Raw genomic sequence first — 15,101 nt, 5'->3', positions numbered from 1 at the left:
ACTGATTAAGTGTATTTGTAAATGGAAATATGCTATATATACAAAAGTATGTGGACACCTGACCACACCTATTTCAGCTTGTTGGACAACCCATTCCAAAACAATGGGCATCAACATGGAGTGGGCCCCACTTTGCAGCTATGACAGCCTCCACTTTTCTGAAGGCTTTCCAAACAATTTAGGAGTGTGTCTGTGGGAATTTTTGCCCATTCAGCCAAATGAGCATTTGTGATGTCAGGCACTGATGTTGGATGAGAAGCCTGGCTTGCCATCGGCGTTCCAATCCATCCAATGGGGTGAAGGTCACGGCTCCACACCAAATTCATCCATGTCTTTATAGACAGTGTGTTGCGCACACGGGTACAGTCATGTTGTAACAGGAAAAGGACCCAAACTGGTGCCACAAAAGTTGGAAGCATAAAGTTGTGTAAAATCTTTGTATAATGTAGCAGATCCATTACCCTTGACTGGAAGTTAAGAAGCCTAGCTCAAACCCTGACCATTAATCCACCTAACTATATAGCAGGCACTATACATTCCCTTAGGCAGCATCATCTTGGCATCCTCCAACTCAGATTTGTCCATCACACATTTTGATCACATGTTGATTCCAGAGGCAGTTTTAAACTCTGCCGTGAATTATGCTCTAGAAGACACTTTTTTTTTTTTTTTGCTCTTCACGTTTCAGCACTGGGCAACCCTGCTCTGTGAGTGTGCGTGGTTTACCACTTTCTGACTGACCTGTTACTTCTAGATGCCTCCATGTCTCACAAATAGCACTCACAGTGGACTGGGGCAGATATAGAAGGATAATTTCAAGATTTTTGTCAAAATCAATGAGTTCTTCAGTACAATTCAATCCACTGCCAATGTTTGTTTATGGTGATTGCTGCCTATGTGCTCAATTTTATACACCTGTTAGCTATGGATGTGATTGAAACACTTAAACTCAATAATTAAGAGGGGTGTCCACATACCTTTGCTTATATAGTGTACAATTGCAAACAGTTGACATTTTAACTACAGATGCCCAATTCAATTCATAACCATTTTATGGGGGATTATTACTTACTTGCTCGTCCCCTGCGCCTCTCTCCATGTAATATAGCTTGTAGTTCTGAATTTCTCCATTGCCAGATAAAGGTGTTTCCCAACTGACATCAACAGATGTGGGGGAGACTGATGTGGCACGGAGATTAGGGGCTGGGCCAGGAACTTGAACTAAAAGAAAAGAATATTGAAGAACCCATTATTAAGATGAAGTAGTAACACTCAAAAATTGTCATGAGGTTTGTAGAAGTCTGAACCGAAATAGAATTGAATATAAGGCATGGGCGTGAGAGTGGGTGAGGTGAGAAAGGGCTTATATACAGCAAGAGTTCTGTTTAAACATGATGAAAGAAGGGTCAGTACCACTTTTGCATTGACAGATTTAGTGGATGTGTCATTTGCGGATTGCTAACATAACCACCAAGAAAACCTAACATTTTTACACATCCCACAACTGTGGTCAATATGTGAATTCAAATACATAATGGGATATGGCAACCACCACTATTTTACTGCTCACCTTCGGGCTGTGTCTCCACCTTCAGAGGAGAGGAGCTTTCTCCAGGACCGTACTGATTTTGTGCCACCACCCGGAAGTAATATACGGTTTCAGGCAGTAGATTTTGGATGGTAACTTGCATCTCACCTGGATGGCTGGCATTCTCCACTCGCTCCCTAGGGGTGTGGAGGTTAAAATAGTAACGTAAATAAAGGGAATACAATCAGGAATGAAAGTGAACATCTCTTGTTGCACTGTAGTAACCTAGCAGAGGAAATATACCATGGGCATGCTAAGGATCCCAGGCACCCAAGCAGTTTCACATAACATGCACTACATGACTCTGCGGTAGTAGGGAGGAAACAGCAGGGCAGCTAGCACGGTGAGTGCAAGCTGCAGTCAAAATATAGGTCTCTCAGGTAAGAGGGAGGAAGGGACAACAGTATGGGCTGCATCTGTGACGTGTGTGTGTGTGTGTGTGTTAGTGTTATATACACACACTACACATACACCCAAACTATTGTGTTAGCGTGTGTTGGCTGTGTGACTTTATGGGGTTGAGTGTGTTACTGAAAAGTGTTGGTGTCTGCTACTGTATAGCATTAGAGCATGTGCGTATGTGTGTGTGTGTGTGTCTGTCAGTGTGTGTGTCTGTCAGTGTGTGTGTCTGTCAGTGTGTGTGTGTCTGTCAGTGTGTGTGTGTGTGTCTGTCAGTGTGTGTGTGTGTGTCTGTCAGTGTGTGTGTGTGTGTCTGTCAGTGTGTGTGTGTGTGTGTCTGTCAGTGTGTGTGTGTGTGTCTGTCAGTGTGTGTGTGTGTGTGTCTGTCAGTGTGTGTGTGTATGTCAGTGTGTGTGTGTCAGCTTATGGTGTTGGACTGTCCAGTATCAGCCTAGGGTTAGTATGTATGCATGTTACTGCACCCAAGTGTATGTTCATAAATGGCGTTAACATGAGTGTGTGTGGGCTGGTGTCAGTGTCAGCATGAGTGTGTGTCATCTTATGGTGTTGGACTGTTTGGCAGGAGCCTAGGGTTAGGGTGCGCGTGTGTTACTGCACTCAGGTGTATGTTCGTATATGGTGTTAGCATGAGCGTGTGTGGGGGTTGGTGTAATTACATGGTGTTGGACTGTCAGGCATCAGCCTAGGGGTTAGTATGTAGGCTCACTTGTGTGTTGTCTTGAACGTGATGATATTGCCTTTGACTAAGTATATGAGAAGTGGAATTTGTCATCTTTGATGAAGGTCTTACAGTATCACAGCTTCTAAACCAATTGATTTGTTTTATTTTCTAGAACCAAGAAGGGCCTTATGCTCCAAGTCAAAATCTAAATATAAAATGCCATAGAAGACGCCAAATTGCATCAAGGCAAACCCCCATGGACAAGATGAATGGACATGTCAGACAAAATGTTGTTGGCTAAGTAAACTTGCATGACACTTGTGGTAGTGTTTATAAACATCTACACACAGTGAAGAAAATATGATTTGTCAGACTTTCTGCTACCTGCTTACTAAAAACCTACCGAGAAGCATGTAACCTACCCTCCTAAGTACCCTCAACCAAATCCTAAAGACACCATTTTGTCTCCCTACCTTCAAGATCTCCACACCATCCTTACTGCAATAAGTTAACTCACCTCGCCAACGTGTTGATCTTATTGTCAAATTGTATATTGTTGATGTAATTCTAATTGGTCATTTTCACTCTCTGTTGTAATAGGGCTATTTATTGAATCTGCTGCTGCTTTATAAATAAATGTAATGCATGTAGAGAAGCAGTAACAGGTGATGGTGTCCTACAACCAAACCCAGGGCATAACATTTGAGTAGATTCTCCCACATAGTACTTTACATTCTACAGATTTAACCATAGCAGTTATATTGGACCAAACTGACAAGTCTCACCTGTTCATACCCTCTCTGCTGTAGTAGACATGGTAGGTGAGGTTCTCTCCATAAGCATCAGCCGGTACACGCCAAGTCAGCTTGATGAAACGCGTCGACACCAGAGAGGCCACTACATCCCGTGGGGATGATGGCCGTGGGCCTCCCGGTGTGGCAGCTACATGGTGAGCAGTAGCATGGGTCAGTGAGGAGACAGGAGAGGATGGGGTGGTAATACCTTGTCGAAGGTAGGTGGAGGAAGGAGGAGGAAGAAAAGCACGAGCACGTACAAACACAGAGCGAAAAACAAGAACAGAAAATAAACAAAACAAGCTGGGCACAGATGCCATGCAGAGGCAGCCTGTCCCTGAGATGAACACTACATGAGATCCATACCCAGGATACCTAAATTTAAGGCTAGAGAGGTGTGAAAAGTAGTATTTCTCATCATATAGTCCCATCTCAGACAGGTCTGGTTTGCCCACAAACATGCAAACATTTTCCCCCGTTTACCGCCAGAGGATGTACAGTGCATGACAACCGCTGGTCAGGAAACAAGTGAACTCCTTTCGTAAAGGATATAGCTATAATGGCACAGTCCATCCCTATGGGCCTTTGGCCTGCTAATGCAAAGTAACTGGTTTCTGGTAATTTATTCTGGAGAAATGCTTTACTGTGTTAATGGGTAGAGGCAGTGGGTGAGCAAGGCCAGATTCACCCGCAATACAAACAATTACTAAATGACTGGAAGTGGCTTGTATGTCTCCACTGGTTCACTCAGATATTGCTGGATCTAGAAAATTTAATGAAATACTCAGTTACTGTCAACAAGTGCCATTATTTACACTTCTTCTTTGCTGTGGAAGTTTGCACATTCTCAGAAAAACGAAATATGCCAACGTCCTTTAAAACTGTGGAAGCCTGAGATGTGCTCAAGTAGTCTAGAAGTTTTATGTTTATGTTTTCACAGGTTTGTGGAAATGCCTTAACACTATTATCTATAATATCCATAAAAGGTAAATAACTATAAAAATAAAGAAAAAAGTGGGGTTTCCATATTATTATTTTGGAGGGGGTTGAAAGACGCCCATATGGTGAGGGAGAACTGTGCCATTGCATTGTGTGTGTAAATACATGCAAAACAATAAATCACGGACTTGCACAGTAAATTAACACATCACGATGTAGGTGAGGGTGAGAGCTGCAAGATATGCATAGTGATATTTGCAAATCAAACTATTCCCTTAAATTATGGTGTGAAAAAATATTAGCCATTATCACACCTAGAACACGTTAATTCAGGATACCAACAATGCAAGTTAATTGTCATTTTAACAAATTACATGCATCCTACAGATTACTTTTAATTGGTCTAGACTATGACAGTGCTACAGGGCAGTATGGTATCCATTAAGTTGGTTTTCTTCTTTATTAAATAGGCTGCATTTATCGCTGTTAGGAAGCAACCAAGCAGAGAGAACTATGGGGCTTTGTTGACGCACATAGAAGAAAAGAAGGAAAGGGCTGGGAAGGAAAACACTTGGAACAAGTAAAGATCAATACACCGATAGCTGGAGTGATACTGTGCACTTAAAATTGAAGGGCAACTTTATCTGTCTACACAGGTTGGTGTAGAAAGAGCTAAATCAGTTCTCTGAGAACTAGCAACTAGTTTTTTCTAGTTTTAAAACAGGTCAGAGTATTTACACTTTGTGAACCTACAGAAAATCTCTGCTGCTGTGCGTGTTTCCAGGTTTAATAGATTGGTGCATGGGTAAGGCATGGGGATAGGTCTTTGCAGCTCTCTAGCATGGAGTTGTTAATGAATGAATATTCTGCAAGTAACACTTACCATGCTCTAAAATAATCAGTTGTGCTGCTGCTTGTACATTCCCCACCTCATTCTCAGCAATACATTGGTAGAATCCCTCATCTGAGCGCACCAAACCTAGAACTTGCAGGTTATGATCTCCCTGAGAAGAGAAAAAAAAAAGTTGACAGAGGAAGGAGACAGGAACACGAGAAGCAGTAACGCTGGTGGCATAGACCAAGTCATGGAAATCATATTGATCACATCCCATTGCACATTCTATTCCTCCTACAGTCAGTATAAAAACATTTCGCTGGATATCACTGTACCCGTTCTTACGGTGACTCTTTCCTCCCTCACTTGAACATGTACTGCTTCTTATCTCAGTCCACCTACCACACTGACCTTCTACGCCTAATCTGCTATGCTCAATCATGGTGTATTTGATACACTACTTTGGCTAAAATATACTCACTGAACTTGAATAAGACACCTTCCAGTATTTACTACTCAGCTCTGCACAGCTCTTACCACAATCTTGAAGTAATCACTAGGGATCACCATGTCTCCATTCTTCACCCATTTGATGGTGGGAGTGGGCTTCCCGCTTACTTCACATGTAAACACAATGTCCATAGACTCATAAGCATGAGTGTTTGAAGGCTTAACAAGGAAAACTGGAGGCACTGTAGGTAAGAAAAAGCTAATATCAGAATTTGAGATTATGAGCATATAACATGTATTACTAAACAAAGCTTGTTGCTTAGACTACACACATTACACTACAGAACTGATTAATGCATAGTACCATCTCCCATCTTCTGTAGCTACATTTATCCTTCCAACCTAGCGGCTTTGCTTTTTTGTCAACTTGTTTTTCATGTAACAAGGCAAAGAAGCCATTTGACAACACCTTGGGGACTGGACCTCTGTGCAGATGTCCAGGACCTCCCTGCATGCACACAGATGGTTCCCCACCACAGGCTGATCTTTCCAAACAGCTGTGCTCATGTGAACACATCCAGAGCACTGTGCAGGTGGGAATCATTTCTGTAAACGGGAATCGTCCCATTGTTTCCTTAAAAAAAAAAGTTTAAGGCTCAAATAGCTAACAGTTGCTGTTTTCTCTCCGTTGCGAAAAGCCGTTTATACACATCAAATTAATATTTTAAACATATTTCAAGTAGCTTCTATAAAAGATATACAGAAAAACCGATTCATTTTTTTTTTCACCACAAACATTCCAAAGAGTTTCAGCACCTCTAAATATAGTGAATCATTATGCTTTCATTGCAACATGAGACCAGCACCTTAGTGACTTTAAGAAATGAGAAATAGGCAGGGTAAGGGTGATACTGAAGTAGTCTATGTATATAAAAAGTGTGTTAAAATGTACTAAACATGAATTAAAATAACCAGAGAAAAGCAATGGCAAATCCCAATTAGCCTTAGTTAATTCGGAATTTTTTTTTTGTTTAAATCTTTGATTGGCGACAAGCAAAACACAGTAGGGCAGCGTACACAACGCAACAACAGCGTAACAAGTTCGCAATGAAAGTAACATACAGTGTTATGACACGCAGTACAGAGCCCTTCAGAAGACACACAGAGGATAAGCAAAGGAAGTCGACCGAGAGCGAAGCACCCGGTAACATAAGGCGAATAACCTCTGTGAAATGCAACAGTGAAGACGCGGAACCTTTTTGATTTTCAATACATGCCACAAGGGAATAGGAAGAGGGGAGGGGAGGAAAGGGCGAAGAGAAGAAAAGGAAAAAGGGGGCAGGGAGGGACAAGAGAATAAAGGAATAAAGAAAAAGAAAAAAGAAAGAAAAAAGAAAGAAAAAAAAAAAAAAGGGAGACCGGGTTGCCGCAGCCTGTGAGCCAAAGGTAGCGATCATAAACGAAGTAAAGGGGCGGACGGCCTGGTATCCGAGAAGGCGGAGAGCCACGGGTCCCAGATGCTGTCGAACTTATGGAGTTCATCCCTGGGTTTGGCCGTCATGAGCTCCATGGTGACAAGGTGCCAGATGTATGCCGTGATCTCGCCCTGAACCGGTGGTGGGCCCTTCCATCGCCTCGCCAGAGCGCGCTTAACCGCTGCACAGATACGGTGAATAAGACGCTGGGCAGCGGGAGTAAGCTGCGGGACAGGGGCGTCCATGGCGAGCAGCGCGATCTCAGGCGAGGGGACAATCGTGGCGGCCAGAGCCGTGGACAGCATGGTAAAATAGGTCGACCAGAGTGGGCGCACCAGGTCGCACGACCACCAGGCGTGAATATAGGAGCCTCTCTCTCCGCAACCTCGGAAACAGCTGGCCTCGCGGCTCCGGAGCATCTGTGACAGCTTCACCAGTGACATGTACCAGTGTGCGAGTACTTTATATGCTCGTTCTTTGGTGTCTGAGTTGATCGTGAGCTTGTGGATATTAGCAATTGCCGCGTCCCAGGAATCTTCCGGGAGCTCCCTCTGAAGTTCAGCATGCCACAGCGCGCAGTACGAAGGAGGGTGAGGGAAGGTGATGTCAATGAAGTGTGCATAGTGCGTCGAAATAGAGCCCTTGATCCTCCTGCCAGTGAGAAAACGTCTCTCAAAGACAGTGAGCGCAGAGACAGGACGCCCCTCGAGTAGCGAGCAAACAAAGTGGCGGACTTGTAGATAGCGAAACAGTTCGGCAGGCGGGATGCGCTTGGAATCCCGAAGCTCCTGGAAAGTTAGCATCTTGGTAGTCCTCACCACCGAGCCCAGCCTGCTGAGGCCCGCGGACCGCCACCATTGAAATCGGGAAACGTCGTTACCATCTGGAAATAGGGGATGGAGAAGCAGTGGGGTGAGCTGCGAGACAGAGCCCCTAAGGCGGAGTTTAAAGCGCCAGGTGCGCCACGTAGCCAGAGCTGCAGTGATAGTGGGCAAAGCAGGTGAACGTAGAGGCATGGGGGGATCCAACCAGAGAAGGAGCGGCAACCGGTGGCGTAAGACATAGCTATGCTCGATATCGACCCAGGGCAGAGTGTGAGCAGGGAAGGACCAAGCCTCCAATTGAGAGATCCTCGCCGCCACATAGTACAGGTAGAGGCGAGGCACAGCAAGGCCCCCTGCCAATTTGGATTTGTACATCGTGGCCCTGTTGATCCTGGCTCTTTTGTTGCTCCAAATGAAACGAAAGATACAAGACTGGAAATTCACAATATCGCCCTTGGCGACCGGAGTAGGAAGCGCCCGGAAAAGGTATAAAATGCGAGGGAGAATGTTCATTTTAACTGCATATATACGACCCAGCAATGAGATGTGGTAGCGGGACCATTGCGTCAATTCTCCGCGCAGAGCAGAAAGAAGCGGAGGAAAGTTTGACTGGTACAACGAGGCAAAGTCTCTAGGGAGGCGGATGCCTAGATACTTCAAATGCTTGAGATGCCAGGTAAACTTGAAGTTAGATGACAACAAACTCTTTAAAGGGTCATCCAAGTTGAGGTCCAGAGCCTCGCATTTGGCGTCGTTAACTTTGTACCCTGAGAGACGAGAGAACGTGCGGAGGGTATCGTAGAGATTCGGGAGCGAAACGAGGGGGTTGGTGAGGATGAGGAGAATGTCGTCTGCAAAGAGGCTCAGTTTGTATTGGGTGTCGAGGACGGCGATGCCCGTGATGTCGGGATGTTGCCTGATAGATGCGGCTAGGGGCTCGATGCACAAGGCAAACAGGAGCGGCGAGAGAGGACACCCCTGCCTCGTTCCGTTGCGAATGGCGATGGTCGTCGACTCACAACCCATCAAGGCGACAGTAGCAGACGGGTGACAGTAGAGAGCTCGGGTCCCCTGGATGAACCCTTCCCCAAGGCCAAATCGCCTCAAGACTGCCCACATGTAGGTCCAGTCGACCCTATCGAAGGCCTTCTCCACATCCAACGCCAACAACATGGAATCCTGTCGAGAGAGCCCAGCTGTTTCAATGAGGTCAACTGTGCGTCGGATATTCTCCGGGGCCTCCCTGCCCGGGATGAAACCCACTTGATCTGGGTGAATCAGCATAGGAATGATCGACCCCAGTCTGGTCGCCAGCAGCTTGGCATAGAGCTTGATGTCGGCATTGATGAGGGAGATGGGGCGATAACTGCTACAATTGGCTGGGTCTTTACCCTCCTTATGGATGACGATGATCTTGGCCCGCAACATCTCACCAGACGGGGGGGCCCCCCGACAGAAAACCATTGAAGAGCGGGAGCAGACTAGGTACAAGAAGCTACTGGAACTTTTTATAGTAGGACCCCGGAAGGCCATCTGGGCCCGGCGCTTTAGAGGGCTTTATAGAAGACAGGGCGGCCCGGACCTCCTCTTCGGTGAAAGGGCTACACAGCGAGTTGACATGCTGCTGAGGTAGAGATGGCAAAGGAAGAGAGTCGAGAAAGTGGAGCAGGTGATCGGGAGAGCGAGCATTCTCTGGGGCTTTGGTGCCATCATACAGGTCTTGATAGAATGAAGCAAATTGGTTGGCTATGTCCGTCGGATGAACCCAGGAGTGCTGTTTGGAGTCAACGATCCTGGAAATGTTCTGCGCTTTCCTCTGCGCCCTGAGACGCCTGGCTAGCATCGCGTCTGGTTTATTGGCCTTCTCGAAAAATGTGTGCTTGGTGGCATTGAGAGAGTGCAGGACCTGTTTGCTGAGGAGCAGGTTAATCTCACCCTTCAGTTGTATCATATCGTGGAAGACCTTGGCATCCAGCGTGCTCTTGTGGAGGGTTTCCAACACGGAGAGACGAGAGGTGAGAGAGTCCAAGGCTTCCCGATAAGAGTTTCTTGCACCGGGCCGCGATGCGCAGAAAGGAGCCCCTAATGAACGCCTTATGAGTTTGCCATACGAGCAGCGGGTCAGCCTCAGGTGTCTCATTGAAATGAAAGAACTCCTCTAGGTCTCTATCAATCTCACCCACCACCTGGGGATCAGTAAGAAGGAACTCATCGAGGCGCCACTGCCCCCGACCAGCTGGAGTATCCGTGAGGCGAAGGGTGCATTCCACCGCTCCATGGTCGGACCAGGTAATGGGGTGCAATGTTGCAGACCCCGCCGAGTTGGCCAAGGATTGGCCCAGAAAAACGTAATCTATCCTGGAGTAGGACTGGTGGGGATGGGAGTAGAAGGTGTAGTCCAGGGTTTTCGGATGGAGGAGCCTCCAGATGTCCACTAGGGCAGCGGTCTTCGCGAAGTCTTTAAGGTGCTTAGAGTTAGGTGAAGGGTGCAGCAAAGGCGAGGGGCCTCTGATGTCCAAAAGTGAGTCCCATAAGGTGTTGAAGTCAGTTAATTCGGAATTTTAACAAAGCAGTGATGAGGAATGTTAGCCTTCCACTTCAAATGCTATAGGTGCACTTATATTTTACAAAGCTCATGAATCCTCTCTGTAGCCTCTAAGGGATGCACAACTCCAGTCCTTGAAGGCCAAAATTTTAGGATACCCCAGCTTGAGTGAGGACATCTCAATGAAAAATTAATGGAACTACTTATTTTCAACCAAGGACACATGGAATTCATGGACTCTCTGCAGCCCAAGATCTGGAGTGGTGCAGCCACTCTTTGACACAACAGTTTGCATACTGCTAAAAATCTCACTGAAGGATTTGATTTCATTAAAATTTGAACAAAGGGCATTCAAAGAATATTTGTAACTATGTAAATAAACAGAAGCCATAGACTGGGAGAACCGGATGGAAGTTCTACAGAACTAGACACACGTGTTTCACAACACTGTTTATGGAATTTCCACCAATATATCACATAATCTGCGACCCTTCTGTACTGATTAAACAAGCGTGCAATGGCATTATGGCTTATTAGCCACAGGAGTATTTTCCTCACATCATGGAAACTTGGGCAAAACAAAAAAAGTTATGATAAAAATAAGAGTTGACGTGTTTGCATTAAAAAGGGATGTGGAAAATATAGAGTAGTGTGATAAGCAATTCTTTGTAGTTGCATTATAGGAAAGGTTTGTCAGGAAGTGATTGTATTTATATCTGTGATGAGCCACACGGGAAGTAGCCCATGTAAGTGCTACCGGATGGTATATTAGGTCAGAACAGCTTCACACCCTCGTGGTTGATGAGATACCCATTTAATGATTTACAGGTGAATCTAACACACCACAGGACAACATCCGCACGGAAGAGCCAAACAAAGGGAGTGACCAGAACACTTTGAATTTCCTTTTATCACCTAAAAGGAAATAAGTATTTTATGTGCAGCTTTTACGTATTTAATGTACAGCTCATTAAAGATAAACGTCTCCTCAAAAACAATGACTGAAATATCTGAAAAAGGGAACTGTCTGTACATGGAATATAGAATGTGAAAATAATCTCTGTAGTTTACACAAAATATGCTATTGTGGCCTTATTAATGTTTCTAAACTCTTTGGTGGAAAAACACAAGCATCAAATGTGTGCCACACACTGAATTCCATACTACATTTCTTTGCTACTTGTCCCTTGCCTGTGAGGTTACAGTAGTTCCTATTGGCATGGGCAACACTAATTCTCTGCTAACATGGAGTCAGCATAATTTTCCATTACTGAGAGAGTAGTCATTGGGCCTTGCTCTGGTTATTTCTTCCGGGATCAGAATAAAGTGCTATTATTGATTTATATGTTTATGCCTTGTTTAGTTACACATTTCCCATTAACAATGCCCTTAGAATGGCTTTCCCAGTCTTCATTCAGATAAGATACCTTGTAAGCTAAGTTCAGTGTGAGTCTGGATGGTTTGGTTCCCATTGTCGGCTGTACACGTGTAAATCCCAGCATCCTCCTCTGTGACATTGCTGATCTGCAAACTTCCCCCAGCAAGCAAGGCAAACCTATCAGAGCTTTAAAGGAAAGGCAATGTTAGCGACAAACAAGGGAAAAAGATGCCATATAACCATTACATGTGAAGAAGCAGCAAAGAGTTGTGAATGTATGTGAATGTGAATATGTGGTCACACCAAAATACCTAGCAAAGCTTGGATAGCCCATCTACAGGGTCCTATCAAGCCTTTATAACTATGGAGAGTCTGCTGAAGGCACATTAATGTAAGAACTATGGCTGATAATGAATCACAGATGCAGTTACAGGCTGCACCGATCAGGACACGCCGTCTTAAGTGGCTCAAAGGTCCAGCATACATGATACTGAGGGAAATGACAATATTGGCAGATATAGCCTCAGAAAACAGATGTCGCATATCAATCGTTATACCAGGAAGATGTGTTATAGAGCACAGCAATAGGTCATATGTTCCTCCATGCACTGCTTTCCAAACAGCAATATAAGAACTCCCCCTACCTGTTGCATTAGATGACTTGAGATTGGTTTCGCTTTAATGGTAGCACATACTGAAAGTTGGATCCACCACATACTCATCAGATAAAACCTAAATGAAATGACTCACTTCTCCAGAATTAGCTCCTCTTGGTTGTGGCTCCAATAAACAACAGGAGTGGGATATCCGGATACCACACAAGTTAGAAGTGCTGTTTGCCCGACAACTCTAGTCAGAGGTGATGGCTGCCTGAGAAACACCAACGGTCTATCTTCACCAGGGTCTGGAAATAGGAGGCAGATTACAGTTAATGACAGTTCTAGAAAAGGGCAGGCACATATTACCGAGAACGAAACCATTTGGAGTCACTGGTCACTACAGCAGTGAAATGTCTACAAAGTTCCTTGGTTAATAATGTCTCTTTTGTGTCATTCTTGCTCTACATCACTGTGCCTTCATGTGATATTTGGATTCAAAATGCTCATCCATTACACTGTTTATGTCTTACTGCAATGTTGCCGATATCTTCACAGAAGGGTAAAAAGCCTTGGAGTAGCTAACAATCTAGATACAGAAGAACAAAGTTGCAGTGAAAATCATTGTTTCATGAAAACCATTACTGTCTGAACAAAAAACGGAACTCTATGCTGAAAAAAAAAGGAATGGTAAGATAAAAAAAAATCCAAACACGAGTCTCATTTAGAAGTAGTCCTGGCAACTTTACATACAGATCAATATGTGTGTATATGTAACAGTCCAAGACCCAAAATACAGAGGAGTAGAAGTGGGTGAGGATGATCTTGTGTGGGCAGCAGTATAATAGAAGCAGGGAGGGGTGTAACATGGATTATGCTGTGACCACAATGTCTGCAGGAAAGATTGCACTCCCTGTACAAGATATAGAAAGTGGAATGCAATATACTTTTAGAGATAAAAGCCAGGGGGAGCTACAGGATTAAACTACCTTCAATCCAAGTAAGTAGAACTGCAAGAAGTTAAAGCAAAATGTGTTTTAATTCTTGCTAGAGGCCAGATATGACCACATCACTGAATGCTGGGCAACCACCTCTATCTCAAGCTTGCCATTCTCCTGCAGCAGCCATCCTGACTCCAGTCCCTGCACTAGCTGCTCTCAATCTCTCCCTGATGTTTTTCTTTATTCTGCATCCACCAGCATCATTTCACAATTACATTTATTTGCACCAAAACCCTGTGAAATATCCCAGTCTTTTGCACCAGACATCTTGGTATGTCTTTGTTCGGTTTCAGTCTAGGCAAAATCGTCATTATTTCAGCAATGTATTGTTGAATTTAGATTATAGCAGACAACTGGAAAGAAGCATTTACCAGATCACATCAATAATTAAAAATAGTTTTTGGAGCGACAGAATATGTAGATTTAAATACACACTTGACGCACATTACCTGAAAGAACTTTGAGCTCTGCCTCATCACTGTACTTCAGGGGGGCTCCGCTCCCAACAGCACAACGATATAACCCGGCATCACTCTCACTGGCATTGCTGATGACCAAACTGCCATTGAATAGGATTGCCACCCTGTTGTCCAACTCTCGCACCAATCGGTTCTGTTCCCACTGTACAAATGGTACCAACTCCGCACTCACATCGCAGCTCAGAGCAAGGCTATCCCCAACATACATGGAAGAGGCTTCCGGCTGGCTAGCGAACCTGGGAAGGCCTAGAAACCAGGAATAATGAGTAAGAGAACTGGCAATTAGTAACAGTATACAGTAACAAAGGTACACTCCTGGAATACTGTTGATAGAACACACTTGCTTTACGCATGTTTGAAATTGTTGGATTGAAAATCCCTTCATGCACTTGCATTACTGTTTTACCATGTGAAAATTAGTAAATTAGTTTTCACAGCAGCTACTTTTTACTAGTTATATGGACTGCAAAACCTTGATGAGGTGTTATAAGAGGCGACAGGATGGGAGAGAGTGATGGGGGTGGGAAAGGAGACGTACTGAGCTAGGATAAAGGATAAGCATGAGATTGGAGTTCCAATTTCATTTCACTAGACACTAGGAAGCTCCAACCCAGAGAGTGTCTGCTTAAAGTCTCTGGCACTGTTGAAATGCTTAATTAAATAACCTAACCATTTGAGCTTTGCAATATGCAGAGGCCAGCTAAGCCCTTGCTGCAGAAATAAATAGTGGCCTTTAATAATGCATAAGGGAACTTGGTGAGTTAGAACCATAGCTTCAAAGCAGGAGTTGCCTGGGGAGCTTGTTGAGATGAATAAATCCCAATGAGACACTCAACACCACCATAATAAGCCAAGCTCACTCAACTACAAACAGAAGGAGAAAGGTCTGATGACAAGCTTATGAACCAGCAATCTGAAAGCTGTAGCTGGCAAGGACTGACTAACTGGCCCCTAAAAACAAAGTGAAACAGTATGGCTACAAAAGAAAAGTATAGTGGGATGGAGTAATAGCGGTCAATGAAAAAATGTGAGAAAAACAGTGAGAAAAGCTGAGAATCTGTGTCAGACCAAAAGTCTATACAGCGTGGCAACAATTAGTCCATAAAGTCACACATT

The 15,101-nt window shown here is 44.4% G+C and overlaps 1 protein-coding gene across 1 annotated transcript in view; it reads right to left on the bottom strand.

Moving 5' to 3' along the window:
* The window catches only part of LOC149297663 (neogenin-like), a 65,514-nt gene that overhangs the window by 8,340 nt on the left and 42,073 nt on the right, over positions 1-15,101 (bottom strand). Inside the window, exons 4-11 of the mRNA XM_089488152.1 lie at positions 13,956-14,231; positions 12,660-12,813; positions 11,959-12,095; positions 5,775-5,929; positions 5,286-5,406; positions 3,455-3,671; positions 1,571-1,725; positions 1,073-1,221 (exon numbers count right to left, since the gene is read on the bottom strand). Coding sequence (XP_089344278.1) covers positions 1,073-1,221; positions 1,571-1,725; positions 3,455-3,671; positions 5,286-5,406; positions 5,775-5,929; positions 11,959-12,095; positions 12,660-12,813; positions 13,956-14,231 — 1,364 coding nt within the window. The remainder of the gene's footprint in view (positions 1-1,072; positions 1,222-1,570; positions 1,726-3,454; positions 3,672-5,285; positions 5,407-5,774; positions 5,930-11,958; positions 12,096-12,659; positions 12,814-13,955; positions 14,232-15,101) is intronic.

The sequence above is a fragment of the Sceloporus occidentalis genome, unplaced genomic scaffold (genome assembly GCF_023333645.1).
Source record: "Sceloporus occidentalis isolate IW3139 unplaced genomic scaffold, rSceOcc1.0.p SCAF_37, whole genome shotgun sequence".
In the NCBI taxonomy this organism is placed as follows: domain Eukaryota; kingdom Metazoa; phylum Chordata; class Lepidosauria; order Squamata; family Phrynosomatidae; genus Sceloporus; species Sceloporus occidentalis.
This window is presented reverse-complemented; position numbering and strand designations above follow the sequence as displayed.